Raw genomic sequence first — 24011 nt, 5'->3', positions numbered from 1 at the left:
TACTAAAATACTAAAACCGTTCCTAAAATTGCCCTATACCAATCTAAATATGTAACGATTAACACGTTAAACGTTCGAAGCTCTATAACATCACATAATATATTTAACACGTTCACCAAAACAAGTGAAAAGCGCGTCAAATCATGCCCTTTTATCGCAACGGGACACGCACATTGTCATTCAAATACGTCACAAAACTCCGTTCGAAGTAATTCGAGCAAATTGATTGCGCTCAATAAAATAGGCTTTAGACTAGAAACGCACAATCATTCCCCAAATTGTACCGTCAGCTGTTAATGTGGATCCAGCCGTTAACGGGAGACAATATAGATTGTACGAAGAGCGATGATCGTGTCAGTTAAATCAAAATGTAACTGCTTTTTAACGTCTCCGTTTGCGATCACGGCGTTACGACAGTGCGTGAGCTGAGTAACATAAGGATTGCGATTATCGCGAATTTGTAAAGAAAACCAATGAAATATCAGCACATATCATTAATATATGACACGCGAAAGATATGGACTAGACACCACAAATCCGTCAAACTGGTTAGGGAACACGGAATCGTGAAAAGAAAAAAATATTTTCTGCTACATATGAAACGGATGAGGATTTGTTTTTAAGGTAAAGTAGAGTCATACCATCCAGTTTTAAATCTTAGGGTGTTTGGTTTAATATTATTTGTAAGTCACTAGAGTTAAATACGTTGGGTTCGCGAAAAAATGCAAAAAATCTCATTTCTCCATCTGCCAAGTCCCAAAAAGGGAAAAAGGCGGTAAATTACAAAATCGTTATTATTTCAAAGTGAATACAATAACCCGCAAAATGTGAATGCAGTGATGTCGTAACATGTGCGATATAGATTTTTGTGTGAAGGCCGATAAGCTGATTTAAGGCAGCGGGAAATTTGGCTCAAGCAACGTTTTTAGGTCGCCCCCCCTGGATATTAGTGAGTGCAGTGGCAGTGAGCTCGGCGCTGCACAGATCTGCACTGCACCCATAGTGGACGCCGGGCGAGCGCGCGACGCGTGCTCCTCCCAGCAACACGACCAGCTGCCCATGTAACTCTACTTTACTGTCAGCAGCCTCAGCCGAGACCTTGAAACCACCGCAGCGCAAACGGCCGCCCTCACGACACCGCAGTCGCCACAATGCAGTCGCCTCCGCAGAGATTCGACCAACAATCAACCTCCAGTGAATCGATACATGTTTCATCTCCACCGGCCCGGGACCACGTCAATCAATCCCCGCGCAACGATCGCCGTTCGACAGAAAGTGAATTAAATTCCGGAAGTACTAATAAGGGCATCGAAAGCGAATGTTTTCCTAGGAACCGCGTAAGGTGTATGGGGTTGCGTGCGGACCCGGGGCCGGGGCCGGGGCGGCAGGCGAGGGCGGCGCGGCGTGCGGCGCGGAGGGCGGGCGCGCGTGCGGGCGGCCCGGTGCGATGCAGTGGTTGGCGCGCGGTGTCGATACGCGTGCCGCGGGGGGGGGGACGCACGCGCGCCCGCTCCACAGTACGCCGCCGCCGCGACAAGGCGACACACGCGTCCGCTCGCGCCTCGCGATCGCCACGCGGCTCTGACGAGATCATGACTCGCCGCGCCCGGTGAGGCGCCGTCGCACGCGCCCGAATACGCATTACGTAAGGACTCCGGTCGTCCGTCGGAAGCGTAACGATACATATCGGAAATTATATCGCGCTTTTGCCGAAATTCAGTCGATGAGAGCGCAGTAATCGGCGTGATCGCGCGCTCGGGCGGGCGGTTAGCGGCTCGGTTGCGCAGGCCGCGGCGAGTGCGCGGTGCGCTGCCGCCGCCGCCGGTCTCGGGCGTGCCGCAGTGGGCGCGGGATGCGGGCCGCGGGCCCGGCGCGGGCTATGAGCGCGGCGCCCGCGTAGGCGAGTCGCGCGCGCGAGCAGCGGCCGCCGGCATGGCCTGCGAGTAAGGTGGCGGGCGCGGCGCGCGCCACGAGCCGGCCGGGGGGCGCAGCGGGCCAGCCGGCCTCTCCGCCGCGTCCCCGAGGAACCGCACCCGCTCCGAGCCGATGACACATTGACATTGAGCAGCCACCATTGCTCGCATAGAGTTGGTCGAGAAATGGGGGCTGACGCCTGTCCTCAGGCCGAGGCAGGAATGCCCCCGGGCCCAGGAGCAAAGCGGGGACGACAGGTACGTATTAGCGTAGTCGGTGCTCGTAAAGCGGTCTGCGGGCAGGATGCGTCACGCAGCGGCTCGCCGGTGCGGTCGGTCGGTGCTTGGGGCGGCGCGTGCAGCCCACACGGCGGCCGGCCGTTGCACGCGCGCCAGCCCCATGTACTCGTATATCTGAATCTGAATATTTCGACATGTGCTGGTGAGTGCGGGCGCTGCTACTAACACGCTCGTCACTTGCTGCTCCAACTAACAATCGGCCGCAGTGTCACTTGGTGAGTCGTCAAGAGTATTATCCTTCCAACGGGATACTCTACGAACTAAATAAGCAGCATTACTTGGTGTTAGGCCTAACGTCCAAGCGACGGCGACGCCGCGCTATCAGAGAGGGTATTGAGTCCGCTCGCGCCGCAGTTCTAATTTCCTAACAGCTTTTGTTTGCGGCATCTCTGTTTCGATCGCTATTGAGTCGTATATCATGTTGTTATACTTGCGATGGTGTGTAGGCTGACATTTTCCCAGATAGGAGGCAGGTCGGGCCTGCGAGGTCGTCCTAATCTAACCTGCACCAATAACAAAGATTGACGTCGCCCCACACGCCCTGTGAGCTCGGCTGAACAATGCGCTTCTCGTGAACCGTGTTGCAGATAAAGATAACGATCGAATCGAGATTTACTCGTCGCTTTTTGTTGTTTCTGAATACCAAAATATTCGCGCAATGTGCCAACAGCGTCGTAGCGCTTAGAAAATCACGCTGCCGATAATTTCTCGATCTGGATCGAACGATTTCTTACGGAGCCGTGGTGAGATGAATCACGACATTAGGGACTGCGTAGAGTGCGCGGATGGCAATAAATGAGCCTGAAGAATCTGTTCCAAGACGAGTTTTCCGGAACGTCAGAGTAATGGACGTCATGTTGATGCGAGAATACCAACATCAACAGACCATTACTAGTAATACGTAAATAGAGTACTCAATTTAATGACCGCAATAACATTTGACTATAAAACTAGAATAAGAAGCTAACTCATAAAGAATGGGAAAAGAACAATTTTTCAGCTCAATCGCGAGAAATCGAGGTATAGAAGAACGTTCGTGCCCGGAACAAAGTGCTATTTGGCGAATTTGCCGCAACTACCGGAAATTGGCGGAATTGAAGAAACAGCGAATGCAAAACGCGGCTCGCCTATAATATTTGTCCATTAACTTTGCAAATGCAGGAAATTGGAACGTCTTGTTTCATACTTAATAGACTTTGGGCCAAACATTAGAATGTAAACCTGATAGCTAGAGACAAGAAAATTTTACAGGGCAGACTGATTTTTGAAATTAGTAATTATATTGTTACTTGATATTTAAAGTGATAACAATACAGTAAATCTTACGTTTCCTTCCCACTTCACGGCAGCTCAGAATAAGTAATAGTACGGCAGCAAAAATGGTGCACCGAAAGCTTTTTGGCAATACGTTCACATTTTGTATGAAACTCAATTCTCTCGTTAATACAATTGTCGCAATAAATCAACACAATTCCCAATTCGGACGGAATATTGAATACAATTTCGGCCTGATCCACGATCGATCGGCGTTTAATCTCATTTCGTTTGCAAAGCGGATTATATTCAACGGCTACAGGATTAAGTTTTATTACTCCCCGTGAAGCCAAGAATACCGCCACATAATTCCATGCAGGTAGTTTACAATTCAAATCTGAGACTGATAAAAAGTATCTTACATAACAATGCGGAAAACCTTAATGAGATCCGAGCACTGCATTAGCGTAAAATCGAAGATTCATAACGATTTTCGGAGAGATGGAGACGCTTCCGGACGAAAGAATTCGAGTGAGATTTAGAATAGTCACCACAGCGTCATCGGTGGGAGGCTCGCTGTAATTTTGCGGGCGTTAGAGCTCTTTCCCTCGGAGTCATCCCGTTTTTTGCAGGATCCCCTTTAGTAGTAATACGACGTGTTTTAATATTAACATTCACAAAAACATCCCGTTGCAGTGTCCCGCAAAAGACTGATCCGTTCGCATTTGAATCTCCGCATTATTGAATCTGCAACGAAACGGCCCTTACTACGTATAATATGGCAACCGATTCGGGAAAAGCGTGAGTTATAAAAATACCCAAGTCATATTCTGATGACGTCGTTCATCAGGTTAAAATTAATCGATACCCCCATAATAATCCCATAATGGTTAATGGTATGGGCTGTAGCGTGTATTTGTTTACGTGTATGGAAACAGTAAAAATATTACGCGATTGATTATTCTCACATGACGGTCGTTTATGCTGGTGTTTTCCTTGCCAGTGCTTGCAGCTGCAGGTTTGAATCCTTTTTGGAGCAATTATTAGTGGTATGATCAAAATCATGTTAGGCATAAGTGGCGTTTATCTTCATTAGTATATGAGCGATTTTCCAATATAAATGTAGAGTCTGTCATGTTATCGAATACTATCACATACAATAAATTCTACCCTTGTTAACTTACACTCAATACACGCCCTTTAACACACTTTAACCCATTATTACTGTCTATAATTGAAGAGTGGGAACAGTTAAATAGTTGCAATGATATGTTTGTTTAAATAGTAATAGGTTATAATTTCACACGTATTACCGACTTTAATGGCATACACAACCGGTTATTATGAAAAGTGTGCTACTAATAATGACTAGGTATATTCTAATTTAAAAATTACTGAAAATATAAAATTAAGTTTCTTTAGTTAAAGATTACTAAAAGCTCAATATAAGCGCACCTCAGTGGGATTCCTTTTACATTTTCTATACTTTTCAATGCGACGCTACATTGCTACACCACGTGATACATTTGTATAGGGTACAACAATCGCCACTACACCCATTCATTAGTGATTCATTAAACTTACTGTTCCGTACTCCACGAAATCATAATGAACATTTCAGGACTTATCTCGCTGTGGTAGTTAAATTTTAATTGGTTCTCACTCATATTTTATCGAATTCTGGTAATGAGTACATTTGTTTTAAATTAAAGCACAAAGGCTTCGGTCTGTGCTTTTTATTTAACTTGTCGGGCCTTTGTTAACGAACGTTTGTTTTGCGGAGCTATGTAAGTTATACCATTTGTTATTTCGTACATAACCATTACATCGGTATTTGGGTTGAATCAAGGTTTCTGTGGCATGAATGAGCTGACTTAGTGACAGTAAATAATAAAAATTGGGTCAATTTTAAAACAACATGTGCCGTACCATTTTTGTTCTACTGCAGTTTTGATTTATCTAAGTTTTCCACTTAGCTTCATGAAGTAGATAAGTTTTTATAAAACGTTTTCAGTATTGTGACAAGAATTATCTTTTCCAAAATTCTGAACAAAAAAATGCATAAGTCTAAAGTCGAAAACAGTCACAGTATTTTGACACAAATAATTTTAACATATTTTACTAGTTGTACGTACTTTTGCACCTTAAGCCTCTATTCATGACAATGAAAAAGACAAGAACAAATTAATCATTAGCGACGTTCTTAATCTATGCGTTTTTAAGTGTTAGCGGGAATATTCACACAGAAAGCTGGAATAGTGGCCAATATGATCCAATTTGAAGTGTCAACAGTTTACACCAATCCCCAACCTCCGCTCTGGAAATAGCTCGGTGTATTCCATCGCTTTCCATCATCGCTGACGTCGCGCGTCCGATAATGTCGCTCTTTATTGCCATAGGTGTAGCGAAAGGCTGGAATAAAAAGGCACACGAGATTAATATCTCGATAGCTTGTCGACAAAAGGATATTGAGCAATAAAAAAAACATTCTCCCCATCTCCGCAGATATCCGAAGATCTCGTGGCATGTGTTATATGAAAATTTATTGCACAGCCAAAATAATACTTGTCCATAAATTCGACGTTCGCTGCAGATTCATCAAAGCGCGTATTCGTATTTCTGTTGCGTTTCTTTCGGCGCTGAGCATCACCGGTAATAGAACGATTGAAACGATGGCAGATGGCAGCAATAGTTATTGCCATTCGCAGCTAACGCTAGGATTGATAAATATATGCCTTTGATTTGAATGTATGAATGAATGAAGAAATTTAAGTCGATGTGTGAAAGAAATCTAAATAAAATATTAAACAACTGGAATAAATATAGTTACGTAAATGTACCTTACAAGAATCACTGATTTCCGTGATGCTTTTCTATGTAGAAATTCGTGGACGATCTAGGGATTATGAATGATTTATTAGCATTCAATTAGTAAGAAACGTAATGCCATATATATTTCGCAACACTAGGTACCTCTAATGATGCTAAAACTTCACATTTTTTACCCTTTTCTCACTCGTTTTGCAAACTGATATTTCACTTCACTTTGCATCAATTTTCAAGCCACAACGTTAAACTAACTATTCACCCAAGCCAACCAATATCCTCACGAGCAAAGCTAACTTAGTTAAGCCAAGGCATTGAGTGGTTTGACATTTAACTCGAGTTACAAAGATCAACACATGCAAGGTGAAGGTGAGCTAAACTAAGTTAGGTCAACTATTTGTGTGTCCTGCGCTTAACTCGGCTCACTGTACATCCCTAGCGTACCGGCGTCACCAAAGCGTTGTTGGTTGGTGATTAGCAAAAGGTCGCTGATAATGCCTCCGAGCGGAAAATTGTCACATCTCTTATTTTCAGAAACAAGTGAATCCTTTACACAAAGGTCAGGTCAAATAAGAATCTCATCGATCACGCTACAACTGATTAATTTCCGTATTCGCTGTCCGATGTTGTTGGACATTTTATCTGTTAGCAGATTTGTTGAACCGCAACGACATAAAGAAAACAAAGCTTTCCGTCCGGGCGCTTGTTTACGTTCTGAAATCACATTTCGACCGTCTGGATCTACGTTGCGACGTGTGTACTTGCTATAAAGTATGCTTTTGTATAAGAATTCATCAATTCTCTTGGAAAGTTTATCAAAGGGAACTCTAGGCGTTAATCCGGCGGAATGAGTTGTAGAGCGCAGATATCGGGCTTTATTTCAGCCTGTGCTTTATGCGGATGTTGAAAAAAGCTAAGAGATTCTTTTTGTGCAAAGCATTTTCTATTTTAGAGGAGAGCGCAGACCTCTTCGCCAGACCACGGCGAAGTCGATACTTCCCTCTCCTTTGGCTCTTTCAATCCGAGAAATGAGCTTTCGTTTTATTAGCTCTTCGGTTTTGTTTTACCGAAGTCATTTAATTTCTTCCTCTGGTATTAAAGTTGATTAAGTAATTTTGATGAATTGACTTCATTTCTTTCAGTCCATGACAGCATCATGTTTATTGAACTGAATTTAGTGTTTTGTGAATTTTCTGTTGATTTCCATTGTCTGGATTGGACAAACACAGCTCACTTTCAATGGCCCTGTAGTTACACGTGCTCGGAGCAAATCGAAGCCAATTCGAAGCGTCGAGGGTTAATTAGTTCGTTCCCTTTGTTCTTTCCTCTCCAGTTTGGTTAGCGATTGTAATTGACTGGCTTGGCGGTGAACGTGTAAATATTTTGATCGGGATCTGGAAATACAAATGTTAATAACGAACATTTTGACCTCTGCTATAGAAAATTCACTGGAAGTATTCGTTAATTATTCGGAAGTCCTCACTGACGTCATCAATCATACTCGTATATCCGTCCTGTGCTGAGTGGCAGTGCATCGATATCCAAAATGGTTTTATGATGACTTCCATGAAATGGCAGTTAGTTATCTTATCAATCAGCTTGCCAATGACAAGGTGTTATCTGTCAAAGTTCCAATAACTTTGTTCTTTAAGATTTTGGCTACTAATCCCCTAGTGACTGTATCCTAACTTTTAAAATTGTCAAAAAATATGTCAGTAAAAGAAAAAGCAATTCATCAAAAGTGTTCATGCTGGTCAGAATGTTTCCAGATAAACAACATTTGGCCACTATAATATTGAGGAACTATCGGGTTTCGCCGCAATTAGCGAGCACCGCCCACCTTCTAATGCGCTGAGCAGGTCTCAGGGTTGACGCGAACTTGACGGACGCATATGCGGTGTTTACCTACTCCATTTTGTGATAGAAACAACGTTTTCTACCTAAACTTCTTTACTAACTAAATTTTCCATACATCTTTGGATAAAATAGCCAGGAAGTTCCATTGCAACGAAATTTTAACCGAATTCTTGGTAACTACAGATTCCTTCCTTCGCCTTTTTAATTGGAATTGCTTCAACATGCAATAATACGCCACTTAAATAATGTTATTACAACGCATTTTTCAACTTAATATCACAACTTGTGTATTTTTTTGTCATTATCAGTAGTACTTATGCAGTTTGCTGATAACCCCAACAAAAAGCGAGGTTGATTGCTATTATATTTAGCATTAAAATAATTTATTTGGATTGTAAAGTAATAACTCAGTTACGATTCTTTAATTACTTCGGATGACCGAACCTGACCTTCAGGCTAAACCTAATCAAGATGTTTCACACCGAACAGATGTTAGTGTTATTTATTTTGGAACGATAATAAAATTATGTTTGAAAGAATATTTTATGACTATTCTTAATATCACATTAATGTTGTAGAACTAAATAAATTCAAACGATTTTTGTTTACAAGTAAATTCCATTCTCCGAACCATTTTGATGAACTTTGGACTATGTATTTTCATTCAATATTTTACTGTAAAATTACGTCTGGAGCGTTGTCTTTCACGTTCACGGGCAATTAAAGCAAATCGTCAACATAAATTGCTTTAATTTGCGGCCAGCACTGCGGCAGTTACGTAAACCAACGGGGCTCGCTCCAAAGACGCTGCACCATTTGGTGCTTGATTTACAGCCGCAATAACTCCCCGTAGTTCAAAGCACTATCCCATCGGCCATCCCGACCGTTTGTTGAACTTGACTGCACTCGTGCGCCGCTCCAGGAAGCCTACTCCGAAACGCTTCTACATAGTTTCGGGTCTAGCTGTCACCGTCGCTCATGCTAGCATCCCGCTTTGCCTGAGAAAGATGGCAACATTCGAAACTTTGGATAACGTTTTTCGGAGTAACCCCGCAGACGTGTCACTCCTGTCGCGGTCGCATTTCGCTCGGAGCTGCGCCTACGCACGCACGCCCGCGTCTATTTATTGTGATTTTCCAAACAGACCGGTATGTTTTAGCGTACTCAGCTAATAATAGAATAACCTTATTTTAGAGGCTGGATGAATTCGACTTTGGATGGCGCATTTGTTTAAACGCTAGCGGGGGTCAGGAAATGCAAATTATTTTGCTCAAGTATGCACAAACACAGTCTGCCTTGTTTCTTGGTACAGAAATGCTTTTTATATTAGCCAAGGTTGAATAGGAGTAAAAGTAATTTATCAAAATTTAAGTACAAAAGCTCATAAAAGACAACCTGTAAGGATTGGCTTGCCCTAAAATTAAAGAAATCCCAAGATACATGTATGTATGTATTGGCAGCAACAACAATGAACAATTTAATTTATTTGGATGTATAAAGGGTGTTCTAGATGACTATTCAGTAACTGTTACAAATGTCTTGGTTAAATATAAAACACAAAACCTTGTCTCTTATCAATGCTGTTTATCTGGTTACAAGGTTGGAAGAGTCGTTTAAACGCTATAGAACTTACTACAACGGTTTCTTGAAAACGAATCCACTCGTATCAATCATAGTTCCACCACGTTTAGTTCTGCAAGCGACTATGAAAATAGTAGCCTTTTTGGTACATAACCTTGCCGCAGCCAAATTTGCATAACAGAAAGTGTAAGGCAAAATTTTATGAAGACATAGCATAAACGGAACTTTCGCGATAAAATAATTCATTCGCTTTTACTTTATTAAATGGAAATTTAAATAATTTATGTTAATGCAAGTCCTTTGATGTCTGTTCCTGCCGCTGACGTTGCTTTATTTATTTTGCTGCAACTACAATGCAATAGAACTGAATGTCTTCCTCCTTTTTGTACCTAGACTATGGACGTGCTGAAAAAGATAATAAAGTACCTACTGTTAGATTCATTCGTTCTTGGTTGCTAAGAAGATTTTTCTAAGGATCAAATGTTTTTGGGATATGACTTCCAATGACGTCAATTCAGCTGCTTTTGGTATTCTTAAGAGTCTGATACCAAAATTACTGCGGCGAAACTCTAACGTAATAAATTTTCGGCTGTGAGAAATCGCTACTTTTCCGGTTCAAAATCGGTCAAAAACCAAAACACCGACTGAAAGCAAGCGTGCATCCTATTTTCGTGTTTTCTAATTATGTCTTATCGCTGTTTGGTCGCCACGTCATCGTGTGGGATCGCCATTCGCGAAATTCTATTGATACGAGCGGACGCACAGTTATTTGTTTGTTTGAAAAATATTTTCGACATGACTGATCCAATAACAATACCGAGACCTTCGCTGACGGAAACCATCAGAGCATAGCATCGCATTAATCATTGCCAAAGCGCATGAATGGGCCATTTCTTGCGGGGGCGTGATTCCCATTGACTTTGCACTCGCGGAAACTGCCACTTCGATCTGTTATTATTTCATACCACTGTAATATTACACTATTACCATAAAGTTTACTGTTGGATGTAATATTGCTGTCTGCTATTCGGTTACTACTCGTATAATCATCTAGAGGCTAGTGTATGCCACAATCTCAAAGTAACCTACCTCTTTTTCTTTTACATTCTTCTGAATTATACTCGTGGGTCTTCTTTATTCCTTAAATCTCCTCCCCCTTAACAAGCTTGCAGGTCCAGACGGAGACTGGCCTAATACCTTCGTTAAAAGCGACTTGCTTACTTTGTGTTTATTTTAAGAGTATCTGGTTGCATCTTTAACAATGGACTTGGCTCGAATAATGAGTTCGCTGTCGTAGATTTTTTACAAATATAAGCGCCAGACAACACAAAAATTGTCGCGAAAACTTTTAATTTTCTCTACGGTAAGAGCAATGACCTAGCTAGAAAGTCCTTCGACGTGATTAAGTAGTATGGTAAGCTCTAAATCCGAGCTTTGGCTTGTATGAGATAAATAATAAAGAAATCTCTCTGGCCTCAATTTTGTTTCGATTAGAATCAACTTGTTTTTCCAATGAGTAAGATGATAAACTAAGCTATACACAGCTGAGAAAACAGTCATTTCAGTGTTATTGAGTAGGTCAAATTAACTCATACATCGGTTAGTCTGAAGGACATTGTTTTAAATCACAAAGTAATCCCATTGGAAGCGTTCGAGATGTCGAAATAGATAATAGAATCGCCGAATCTTTCTACTTCAAGGTCAATGCTGCTGTGTAGTGTAAACGAACTTTTCTAATTTGGCTCAGGTCTCGATATTCTGGCAAACTTTCCCGTTGTTCTTCAGTTTATAGTCGGTGCAGGATATCCCTTTTCTAAATAACTAGACAAATGTTGAAGATTAATTTTGTTCGTTCGTAGCTTTTGGTTGGTAAAGCTGCTGAAATTTTTCAGAGCCTTTTTATGTTTTCTTGATTTTTTTAATTCATGGAAATAGGTTGCTCTATGCAAGTGTGACTAAACTCATTTTAATATTCTAGCAAACTTGTTGCTGTTTGACCTAATTAATGTATAAATTGCAGTTCATTGCGGAGTTCCTGCTGGGCTGCGGCCATATTTAAAATTTCAGGTAGCTCCTTTAATGGGTTATAGTATGACATATGTAATCCTGAATAATAAACAGGATCCTGTTTCGCGAACGGTGTAGCTTTTCGCTGAAAACATTTTTCAAACTGATGGGTTTAAATATAGTCTAGGAAATAAGTTTGAGAAAAATCTTTTTTCATTTGGGATTTGCGAATTCTTGATTGACTGAATTAGACGGTCGAGTTTGAATACCAGTCAAAAGAATCTGACACCAGGCACACGCAAACTCCGCTTGTGTCAGTGTGTGGTACATACACATGTAAGCTCTGCTCTAACTACATTGATAGCGTGAACGACGCACACGTAATCAATGCATGTGTTATTATAACTTTGCAAACGTGTGCACCAGTGGCACACATCTTAACATTCGATTAAGGTATCGGGTGATAGATTTACATTGAAAATAACATGTATTTTTAAATATGACGGCTGCTGTGATGCTCTTAACATTGAAATGTTTATGAAAATCTTCCATACTGACACTTTGAGATAAAATGAAAAACATGCTCAGAGATAAATACAAACCGAGCTAAATGTGAACTCAATGGTAAGAATTCTTAGTGTCGTTCACTTTTATACCCTCATTCATAATTATACAAGATTTGCAGTGTCTTGTCTAAGCTCTAAGGGCATTGTTTATTTATCTTTTTGTTGTCGATAAGAATAGAAACTTCAAAGCATCCAGACTGTTCATATACTTGCGTTCGAGTCAACTTTAAAGTCTTTAGCAGTATAACCGGGTAAGCAAGCTCTCGTGTGGAGTGCCTCAAGGGTCTCTTGAGGTCGAATTCCGTCGATCCAGAAAAGCGTTGTCGCTGCGAAGTGGTGACCGATTGGTTGGGCTACAGCTGCTGGCTCTCGACTCGAGTGCTGAGGCCAGCACAGCAGCCCTCAGAGGCTAGGGCTGGCTGATAATCTAATCTGAAAATATAACTATTTTCTTTGTTCTTTTAATGAAGCAAAAATATCATACTTTACACAGAAATTCATATTTTGCTTCAATATTTTTTTGTTTTCCATAAAAAGAAGCAAAAATATTAAAAAATACATAGAAGTTTAAATTTACTTTAATTAGCGTATTTTAGATTAATAATGACAATAGAATAATCAGCAACAAATCTACGCTATAAGTACTCGTAGTCACAACAAAATAAAAACAACTTGTACTGGACCGTGTAAATTGTGAAATCCTGTGATCAAAGCATTATTCAAATAAACTGATAATTTTCCATACTCTTCACAAATTCATGGCATATCAAAAGGTCGTATCACACAGTTCACTGGGGTGAAAGCTCACTCGTAAACGCTATTTATTTTCCATTCCACGTGTACACGACAAAAAGTACATGAGCGTTTGTGTTCAGAAATTTCATTTTCAGTCAGATCACTTTACTTTGAGTGAATAATGCTGATTGAAACATAAAATGAGCTGTCTTATTCTGCCTTAAGCGACGGTTTACGTGGCCTACTGTAAAATTCATGACGCCACTTGTGTCTTCAAACGTTATAATGGCCTCACTTTGACTTTGACATAGACGAGTATACATTAAGCGACAAAGTGGATAACAAGGTGTTACGGATCTGCTTTCGAGTTTGTATTCCTTTTTCTAATCACACAGGCGGGTCTTCAGTGTCAAGTTTTGCCACTCCCCTGCCGTAACCGTGACACGTTACGTTTGATTAATAAATCGCTCGGTATACACAGCATGTGTTGTTTCGTTCCATTTTGTTTTCCTTTCCGTGTATTTCTTCTTTAGAGCTTATTTGCTAAGGATATTTTCTATCTAAATAATAAAAGGAGAAACTGACTGACTGACAGACCAACGCACAGCCTAAACGGCTAAACGTAGGCACTTGAAATTTGGAAGGGACGTAACTTAGGTACCGTAGAGGTGCACTAAGAAAGGAATTCCCGAAATTCCCACGGGAACGGGAAATAGCGGGAAAATCCTTTTGTATGAAAAAATCTAAACCGCGTAAGATAGATGAAAGGGTAAAACGGGATCCACGCGTACGAAGTCGCGGGCGGCCGCTAGTATTTGTATAAACAGCGAAAACTAAATACCGCTCACTGATTAAGGCGATTAGAGTCCTCAATGACCTTGAGCGTTTGACCTTCAGGCTTCGCACAACACCCGCGCACCCCGCACGAAAACTCCGATTTGACACCGATCAAAAATACACGGGCATAGGTAGGTACAGAATAGAAGCTCTATCTTCATACATTACTGCCTATTATTTTAAACTTGAATTGATGAACCTTGATGTCGATGTCATTCAACCCAGGCGCAAGTGATCGCCCGAAATGTTCTAAACTAGCGCACCGTATAGTAAGGTATTTATATTTAACAAAAATTACAAATCCATGAACATTTTGTATGGGATAATATTTTTTATTTTATTTTATTTAGCTTACAATGTATGTTGTGTGTAAACTATGTTTGTTCGGGTGGAATTTTGCAAGCTGAATTAGTTAGGTTAGACCCATTTCCTGACGACAACCGATTGAGTTAAAATTTCGGATACACATGCAATTCGGATGACAATGCAATATTATGATGACATGGAGCTGATCTGATGATAGAGCTGGAAAGTCAGTGACCCCATAGGAACTCCGGAATAAAACGACTCCATCGAGTTGAGGCTCGTTTGATTTGTATTTATTTATTTACATTAAAGGTTTACATAGTTACGGTAAACTACTTTACAAATCACGAGTACCTATTTCAATTCTATATGTAAACAGGGTCTGATGATGGAGCTGGAATGTGGCCATAAGAATTCTTCGAATTATTACGAGCTACATTAGAGAAAAACGATGCTACTACGCCGTAGTAAATTCCGCATCATAAATACTAAAATGCTTAAATTAAAATTAAAAGAAAAACATTCTTTAAAAAACAAGGTTTTGTATGCTCTAAAAAGAATAGAATAAAAAATAAAGATTCTATCATTACTCAATTTATATGACTAAAAGCTCGTCGCGAGATTTACTTGTGTAAACAAAAATACATTCATAACGTAACTTAATTTTAAAGTAAATCTAAAAAAAACACGGATAGGTAAATAATAGGTACATCTACAAGAACTTACCTAAATCTCGTAACAAGCTTTTAGTCAGATAAATTGCGTAAGGACAGAATCCAGGTATATAATAGAAAAAGACACGTTCCAAATTAGTGAAGGAATGTTAGATAGATACTTACATCACTGCATTCATTTTCAAAGCTCTCATGGCCGCATATTTCATCGAACCATTTTTTCGAGGCATTTTCATAAACTCAATCAGATGTCGTTATTTATGTCGGTATATGCGCGAAATAAAGACTTTGAATTACGTATTATTGCATACTTATCATCTTTTATCTGAGCTTTTATCTCAAGAATAAAATTGTCATTTTGACAAAATATTTCCCATACGGAGACTGTCAATAGGCCAATTTTATTCTCCATTTAAAAGTTTCGATGCATTCAAAAATCATAATCATAAAATAACTATAAAAATAAGGTTCATAGTAACCAACGAAAAAACAGATCAGGTTCCTAAGTCAACGCGCATATATTTTTTGGGTTCCGAACCTCAAAAGGAATCAACTAATTATTTAACCCTTATACTCTGTTATTCGTCCGTCTGTCTGTCAAGACCCTTTTTTTCATATGTATAGATAACAGCACTTAACATAAAAAATATGGTCTCAATGTCGTCTTTCAGTAGCAACAACAGGGTCAACAACAACAAAAGCATGAAATAAATTAATTTTCACTAAAAATTAAAACCAACTCCAAAACAAATTACCAAACCGTAGGCTGCCAGTGCTGCCACCGACTCCGAAAATATCAATCATGGTATAAAGGACATCATCCATTTTGGTCCAAAATCAAAAGTGCCGGCCAAAAAATAAAAGTGCTGTATTCGGATAGAATACGTCCGCCTTAGCATTTATTACTATGGCACCAAAGCTGTAGCACCACTGTGCATCGTAGTATTTGAGTTCTAAAAATATATGAAACGACTGACTTTGATCTCAAATACTACGACGCACAGTGGTGCTACAGCTTTGGTGCCATAGTAACAAATGCTAAAGCGGACGTATTCTGTCAGAATACAGCACTTTTTTTTTAATTGGCCGACACTTTTGATTTTGAACAAAAAATGTATGAATAGTCGATGACTTTTAGATCTCAAATACTCTACGCACAGTGGAGCTACGGCTTTGGTGCCATAGTAACAAATGCTAAGGCAGACGTATTCTGTCAGAATACAGCACTTTTTTTTGTTGGCCGGCACTTTTGATTTTGGACCAAAAATATATGAAACGTGGATGATGTCCTTTGACCTAGTAAATAAATAACGGAATATATTTTCTACTTTTACTTATCTAGTGCAGTTTGTTTTGGAGTCGATTTTTTTACACTAATAGATTCTATTTAGGTAGATAATAGCGTCCAAGCATGCCTTAATTCAATCGTATCGTCTGACTGCACGTACTCTATGAACAACTCTGACATAAAATATATTGTCAAACAAAGGCTGGGTTGCACCATCTTATTTTAAATTTGACAAAAGTCAAATATCTGTCAAACTCCATACAAAAAAACACCGGTTATCGCCAAAGCTACGGTCAAAGTTAGGTCACGTCAGGTGGTGCAACTCAGCCAAAGAAAAAATTCATTTTGATCGCTAATGTCAGTTTGCAGCGAGTAACACAGCCTCCCCGTCTGAAGGCCAGCGGCCGACTGCCGCCCGCACCCCGCGAAGGCCCCCTCAACAGCAAAACGTTCGGAATTTATCAAAAGTAAAATTTATGAATGAAAGTAATGTTCGATTGAAAAACGCAACGTGTCATTTAAAGATTAAAGAATTCTTAGCCTATTCGTGCAAAAATCTTTAAAATTAACATAGCCGTTTGGGAGGAGTAGGGAATTGAAGTAAAAAATCGATGTCCCGTATTTATTTTTTTAATCCACAACAAAGAGACGTAGGAAAAATTCAAACGTGTCAAATGTAGTCCTTGAACTGTTGTATAACATATATTTTTTTCAACTATTTCTGTCCAGCAGTAAAAGAGGAGTAGGCTTTACAAAATGACCATTTCACGCGGATTGAGGACACTAATCGCCTTAATCACTAAATCTCAGATACACCTACAAACTTGAAATTTGGCAAGTAGGTTCCTATAAGGTGTAGAGTGTAGACATCTGCAACATTTTACGAAACTCCACCCCTAAGAATATAAAACGAGTCCCACGCGTACGTAGTTTCAGGCGGCCGCTAGTTTATAATATTTTTACTATTAAGTACCTAAAGGTTCAAGAAACTAATTCAAATGTTTTTCAATTTAACAGTAGGTACGTAGGAGCAATAACCAAGTACTACTGAGGAATGCTTTTTTAAATTAGTTCAGAATACAATTTTCTTGGAAAAATTCCCTCTATGTTTTTTTTTCTCATATTGTGTTCGAGTAGAGGCACTCTCTTGGAGAGAAATAGTCTTTCATTGCGTAAAATTGCTTTCTAAAAGACCGCTGCGAAGCATTGTTTGTATTTTTTCTTGTTCCTGAAAAGTGTTCTTATTAAAAAGCAGTCAAATGCAAATACCACAAAAACATCACCATGTATGTCATAGGGTGCAGTTCATGATTGGACGAGGTCTAGGCCGAACAGAATATGACGGTTTTGCGTCACTCCTTTCCGTAGCCGCAGCACTACCAGACGTTTGTACCATGTCTGACTACTGTCATGATATAGTATCTGTCAGGTAATTAAAAAACTTATAATTAAGCACTAAATAAATACATTTACACTATATTGAACGGACAAGCGTAATGCCAATTCTATTTCATATAGTGACGAAATATTATATTATATTTCATATAGTGACGAAAGTGTCGGAATATTACGTAATAAATTATGTAATCACTAAAAAAAATTAAAATTAATCTACACTGAAATTCAGGTGTCAAGCCTCACTTTCTCGACATGCTGCACAATTAATATCTGTATATTTTTCTCGATACTCTCAATTTGCCCAAAAACACGATTTTTAAGGGTTGTTACATAATGTAACGTAATTACGTAAGCACATAATATAAAGAGTTAATCCTAGTTTTTAATGATATCCTTAGCTTAAAATTAAATACATCGAGATACAACACCTTTTAAAGTTTAGATTAATTTTGTCATTAGAAATTATTTTTCAAAAAATTTTGCTACCTATTGATTAAATTAATTAATCACATGTTAAAAATTCGGTGACATTTTTGAAGTAAAATGCATAAGGATGTGCTTCAAATCAGGCATTAAAGCGTTTCATCCCCAAAAATTTGGACAGAGCCGTCATTTACCAACACAAATAATTTTAACTTAAAGGAAACTTCGACAGCCCTGCGCGTAAAGGTTAATCCCACCAAAAACATTCTGTAAAAAACTAGCCAAGTCTCGGTGGAGCTGCTTGTTTATCTCTAAAAAGTAATGAAATCTAGACAAAGTCGTGCCAAGTCTATGGTTCCTTACTGCGATTTCTTTATTATTATAGTTAATGTTGTGTGACTTGGCCGTTGAAGGGTACAAAACAAGGTGCTCCATGACACAATTGCACCAATCGGTCGCTAGAACCGCTACCTACCGCGCCACTTGGAAAACGTTGATTCAACAATAACCAGTCAATTGTAGGTTTAATAAAGCTGCGTATTTCAATAATACTTATGTAATTATTATCTTAATAAAGATTGTTCAACGGCCAAGTCACACAACATTAACTATAATAATAAAGAAATCGCAGTAAGGAACCATAGACTTGGCACGACTTTGTCTAGATTTCATTACTTTTTAGAGATAAACAAGCAGCTCCACCGAGACTTGGCTAGTTTTTTACAGAATGTTTTTGGTGGGATTTCACTTCTTTTTGTAGAAAGTGGCAAAATTATTTAACGTCGTCGTTTTATCGACATTTTTTTACGATATTAAACACAAATAAACTCAACGACCCTTAAAATGGACAACGAATGAACAATTATTTAAATAACATAACCTTAGCGAACCTTATAATATAATAAACGAAATTAACGAAATGCAAATTACATAACATTCAACTTAATCGACGGGGGACTCTAGAAAGGAAAAAAATCTGGACACCGCTTGCTAGTGCTAGCGCCATCTAGTGGCGAGCGATACATGCGAACACCACGGTGCCGGAGTAGTATTGATTATGAATGTGGTGTTACTCCAGATCTTCGATTTTCCTAGTTTTTATAGTTTTCCCTTTATGTGGCCATTAAACCCTAACTCTGTACCAAATTTCAGCTCTCTGAGTTTACGGGAAGTACTAGTTCTATTTTGATGATTATCAGTGAGTGAGTGTCGTAAATACGAAACTTTGCTTTCGCTTAACTTTGGAACTAAATGACCTACAGGCTTGAAATTTTGGATTTGAAGTATGTGATTATAGCTTACTAGATGACGAAAATTTCTGCGTTGTGGTCTTATCCAGAGGTTCTCAAATAGGGGCCTGAAAATGCGGCGAAATGGTTCCAGTAAAGGATGGTACGGCAGTGTTTGCTTCGCGCTCGACTTGGCGGGGGCACTGCCGTGCCCCCAGATAGGGCTGTAAAGTATCCCAGCAACTGAAAGAGGTTGTGGCTGAGTGGAAGCTCGGAGCTGTTTTGATCACGTCCGGGCCCTCAGCCGCCTGTACGTGCCCGTGTATACCCAGCACAATAGATGACGTATTTGTTTTGATACGTCACTTGATTGGGGCCGTTAACGTCTTTCGCTGTTGAATATTGGTAATCAGAGTTTTGCTTACAAAGAAAATGTTTTACGCGACACGGTGGCAACTTTTACGCTGTTGTCTGGTGACATAAATAGGTACATAACAGTCATATTAACGACAAAGACATATTTGGTTTCTTTTATACAGTATTCTGCGGTGATATTATTTTTAAATCGTTATAGGTAGTTATGTGTGTTCAAAACTGAAATTGTGCTGAAAAATACGGTCTATGTTGGTAACTCATTATTGATAAATCTTTTACTTTACAGGCTTTTCTTTTACTTTGTATCGATTCTTCTGCTAAGAAATTGAACTGGGAACTATAGTTGAACGTTTTAATTCAAACTTAACAATCGAACCTAAAGCCTTCCCATCAGATTGTATACACTAGTCCACGGGGATGTAAACTAATTGCGCCGAGGCAAAACAAACATATTGATAGATGCCGCTAGCGGCGCGTGCGCATCATCACACGCTATTCACCATAGTGCAATAGACTAGGGCTTCGTGAACGTAAGAATATTATTGTCTATTTTACGCAGACATAATGTTATTTAGAATGAGGCTAAAAACCAAAATTATGCTGAAAATTTATTCTCATTATTTTAAAATACACATAGCTTTTCTTAATGTTACAAAAACAAGCCTGATGTTAGGATTAACTCTTGTTCAAGTCTTTATATTCTGAAAGTTTGCAATTTCACTCATCAGTTTGAGGAAATCAATCATGTCTTTTGTTTGGAATTATAAAAACAAAATTAATAATCCGAAATTGTCAAAGTGAGTCTCCAAACTTTTTTTATTTTTAAAAGTAAGTAAAAATGTGCCACGAATTCCTGTTTATTAGTTTTAAACTGCGAAATATAAATAAAAAATACATGCAAGATTAAAATTTGTTGAACCCTGCAAGCTTATTAGGGAGCCGAAGACGTGCGCAATCATACGCTTAGTTTACGCGTGTTTACCCGCGCACGCGCAGCGATCGACCGTCGGTTTCACTGAAATAACCGCTTTTATCCGAATTACCTATATTTTGACAACCAGGGATATGAGCGTTTGACTAACGGCACTGCTTTACTTCGGGAGTAGGTTTACTGTGTATTACGTAAGACCTTAAATTATATCAATAAAGTGCATTAAATTGGGCGAAGACTGATATAATATAAATATTTGTCAGACTACATCCCTAACTAACGGATGCATCCTGGTTTTGTTGAGAACCAGATATTGGAATTAGACCACGAATAACATTTTGAGTTGCATATCGTGAAATTACATGGAGTTTTGACTGTAAATAAGAAAACTGGCTATCGAAAAATACGAATAAAAAGATCAATTTCAGGCATCCTAAAGCCTCTATACGTAGCCTCTCGGGGCAGGGCACCGACGAGATGGTCGGACGCGGTGAGGAAGACGGTGGGCGGGAGTTTGCATCGTGCGGTCCATACAGCTTAAATTATGACCGCAGTCTGTGGAGGAACACTATCTGTGGTCGCGATCCTCATCAGTGAGGGACCGAGGAAGAAGAAGAAGAAAAGCCTCTATACGTATAGCACTTTTAATATTAGTTACAACAGAAACACGAGTATGTTGTTATTGCAATCAAGCCTTTAATGCAATATCCGCACGTATGAGTAATTCCTCGCGCATTCCTTACACTGTCCTGTTTATTTCTGAGTGCATCGCGACTTTGTAAACATTCAAGTGCATTTCACAGCTGGTGCGAAGTGCATTATCACCATTTAAGACGACTTCTTTTTATACCGACGAGATCTTTAATTCGTACGCGATACGTGTCTTTCAACGTCACTTTTTGTTCTCGCTGTTTACCGCATCTCAAATGCAATTTTTCTCCAGCTTCATAAAACGTTTCATATTTCCTCTTCAGTTAATATAACAAAGTGCAGCGTAATAATTCAACTACCTACATCAAAGAAAATGAAAGATGAGGTACTATAGTGTAAGTTTACAAGGCTTCCCGTGAAACAGTAATAAGGCTCTGCTATCTCACCTTCGCGCGACCTTCACCTTGGATCCTTAACCTTGCGAGGTGCAGTGGAAGGCATTGAAATCTAATATTCATAGCGGAGACGCAAAATAAAATTACGAATAAACTTGCACCGTCCACGATCAGAGAGCATGCATCATAGATGAGCGTTGTTGCAGTCAAGGTTCAGGAATTGCCGGCCTTTTGAGATGAAAATCGGGACAATATTGACTTTGCCTACAGATAGGAGCGTGCATCCAATAAATATCTGAAAACTTTCATCATAACACTAAAAAAATAACGCAAATGTACCTACCTACGTGTCTTTATACCCTTTTTCGCGACTCGTCCACTTGACTTATTTTTTAAAATTAGGTAGATAACTTAAATGGAAACGGTTCTTATAGCCATCACAGCTCAACTGTATGAAGCTTTGTCTCTTTTCTTTACTTTCAAGATGTGAGTGAGTAGGACCAAATTAATCGAACGAAAATCGGGACACCACGTATCCGTGAAAACCGGGACATCCCAAAAACAGGGACACGGCTACACTAGTTGCAGATAATATCGGACGCCTCTGCATAAACTCTGCCTCTTTAGTCTATGCATTATTGAGCGGCGCGCTGCGCTCTCTGCGGCCTCTGAGGCCTCCGGTTTTGGATTGCGACAATACGGACCCCAGATTCTACCCTTCGTTGTTTTATTATGAATAATGTAACTAGTAACTCGCAGCGCCTGAACTTTGACGATGAATGCCCACCGCGGCTATGCGGCGCCGTGTTGGGAGATACGGCGTAATGTTTGCGATGCGGCTCCGCAACGGAACGTGTGCTTTCGCTCTTACGCCGCGCAAAGTGCTGAGAAGAGACTAGTGCACATTAGTGAGATACTAGCTAGTGTGAGATAAGATACAGACAGAAGCATGTGACTTTTGTGCCCGAGATAGTTTTCTCAACCATCGATTGAGAGTAGCTTGCTTAACCTGCAAGCTGCATGCGTCTTTTACCTCTCAACTATTTTATTCAAATAGAACAACAAAGTGAACTAAAAAGAATAAGTACTTCTTTCCAAAAGAATAAAATTGTGAATACTAAAGTGCCTGCGGTTCAACAGTGTTTTTAAAAGTTGTATCCAGTGAAAAATGTAGTTCAAACTTAAAAAAAACAGTGCAGATATTTCACAATGAAAGCATAGACTATATTTTCACGGGACGAAACTGCATGAGAACGTTGGTACTATGATTTTAGTCGGTGCTTAAAGCAACAATGGGTCGAATGAAATGCTGAACAAACTGCATTGCCCAGCAATATTTGTGCAAATGGATTTGCAATTTTTTACATTCAGAACGGTTATCGATGTCGGTCTCGAATGCAGCTTGTGGAATTAAAGCTCAAACGTTTTTAAAACTTGGTGCAGTCTAGTTGTGCAGTGAACAAAAGGACAGATTTTAAAGAAGTGTAGAATGGAATAGAAATTTTTATGTTTGCCGCAAATAAAGAACAACATGACCAAATTTGTGAACGGTTTCGTAGATAAGTTTGCGGTTGTAATGCGGCAAAAATTCAACTTCGCCGTTTTGATTGGGTAAGCTCTAGCGAAAATAACTTGAAATATGAACCCCATTCGTATGTAAATCAGCAACACCGACGCTGTAGGTATTTCAGGTCGAGTGTTAATAGTCCGCGAGGTTTTTGATCAACTTAAAATATGTTCGGATTTATAGCACGTGCATTGTTACATTTTCGTATAATTTGAGTTTTTAGTTGTTGTATTAGCATGGGACGCCTGTGCCAGGTGCCACTCTGCACCATAACTCTCGTTGTGTTGTTTGAAGTTTCGTGGACATTTCGAAATAAAATATCACATAATTAAATATTTTTTCCAAACAGATAGTTTGTAAGTTGTTTCATGTTATTATGTTCCTGATAATTATCTATTAGTAACTTATCTGCCATATTATGAACTACACCTTTTGTGTAGTGTGTCAAATATCAATTAAAAAAGTTATCAGGAAATCACTGAGTGCCTTTCACCACACCAGACACCATGTAAATGCAGATTTTTGACGATACCATCTTTTTCGCAGTTCTAATTGTACTTTTATGAATGGTACAAAAATTATGATCTTTCGTGGTATTAACGAATGTTCTCTTTCTCCGCAGGTCACTGCCAAAACTGTGCAGTCAGGAAGAGGAGCCGGGGAAGCCACCCCAGGGAGGAGTCGTCACCTTCGAGCCCATACAGCACGACCACGACTTCTGCGAACGCGTCGTCATCAACGTGAGTACTTGCGTTCATTCGTTAATGCTTGGTGAGTTGCACCATCTTACATTAACTTTCGTCGCGGAAGTCTAAGGCTACGGCCGGATACTCGCCACACCCCCACTCGGGCGATGACAGAACGCCGTAGAGGTTTTAGTGGGTATACCCCGTCCTTT

At 39.7% G+C, this 24011-nt stretch overlaps 1 protein-coding gene across 7 annotated transcripts in view; it reads left to right on the top strand.

The window, feature by feature from the left end:
• LOC135086733 (potassium voltage-gated channel protein Shaker) overlaps positions 1–24011 on the top strand; it is a 516839-nt gene that overhangs the window by 470617 nt on the left and 22211 nt on the right. For 6 of the 7 annotated variants that reach the window (XM_063981516.1, XM_063981517.1, XM_063981514.1 and 3 more), the window contains one exon: positions 23736–23853. In XM_063981516.1, the coding sequence (XP_063837586.1) occupies positions 23736–23853 (118 nt within the window). Of the gene's footprint in view, positions 1–5224; positions 5255–23735; positions 23854–24011 lie in introns of those variants that run through there. The other variant, XM_063981518.1, reaches the window with a different exon arrangement.

This window comes from Ostrinia nubilalis, chromosome Z (assembly GCF_963855985.1).
Source record: "Ostrinia nubilalis chromosome Z, ilOstNubi1.1, whole genome shotgun sequence".
NCBI lineage: Eukaryota > Metazoa > Arthropoda > Insecta > Lepidoptera > Crambidae > Ostrinia > Ostrinia nubilalis.
This window is presented reverse-complemented; position numbering and strand designations above follow the sequence as displayed.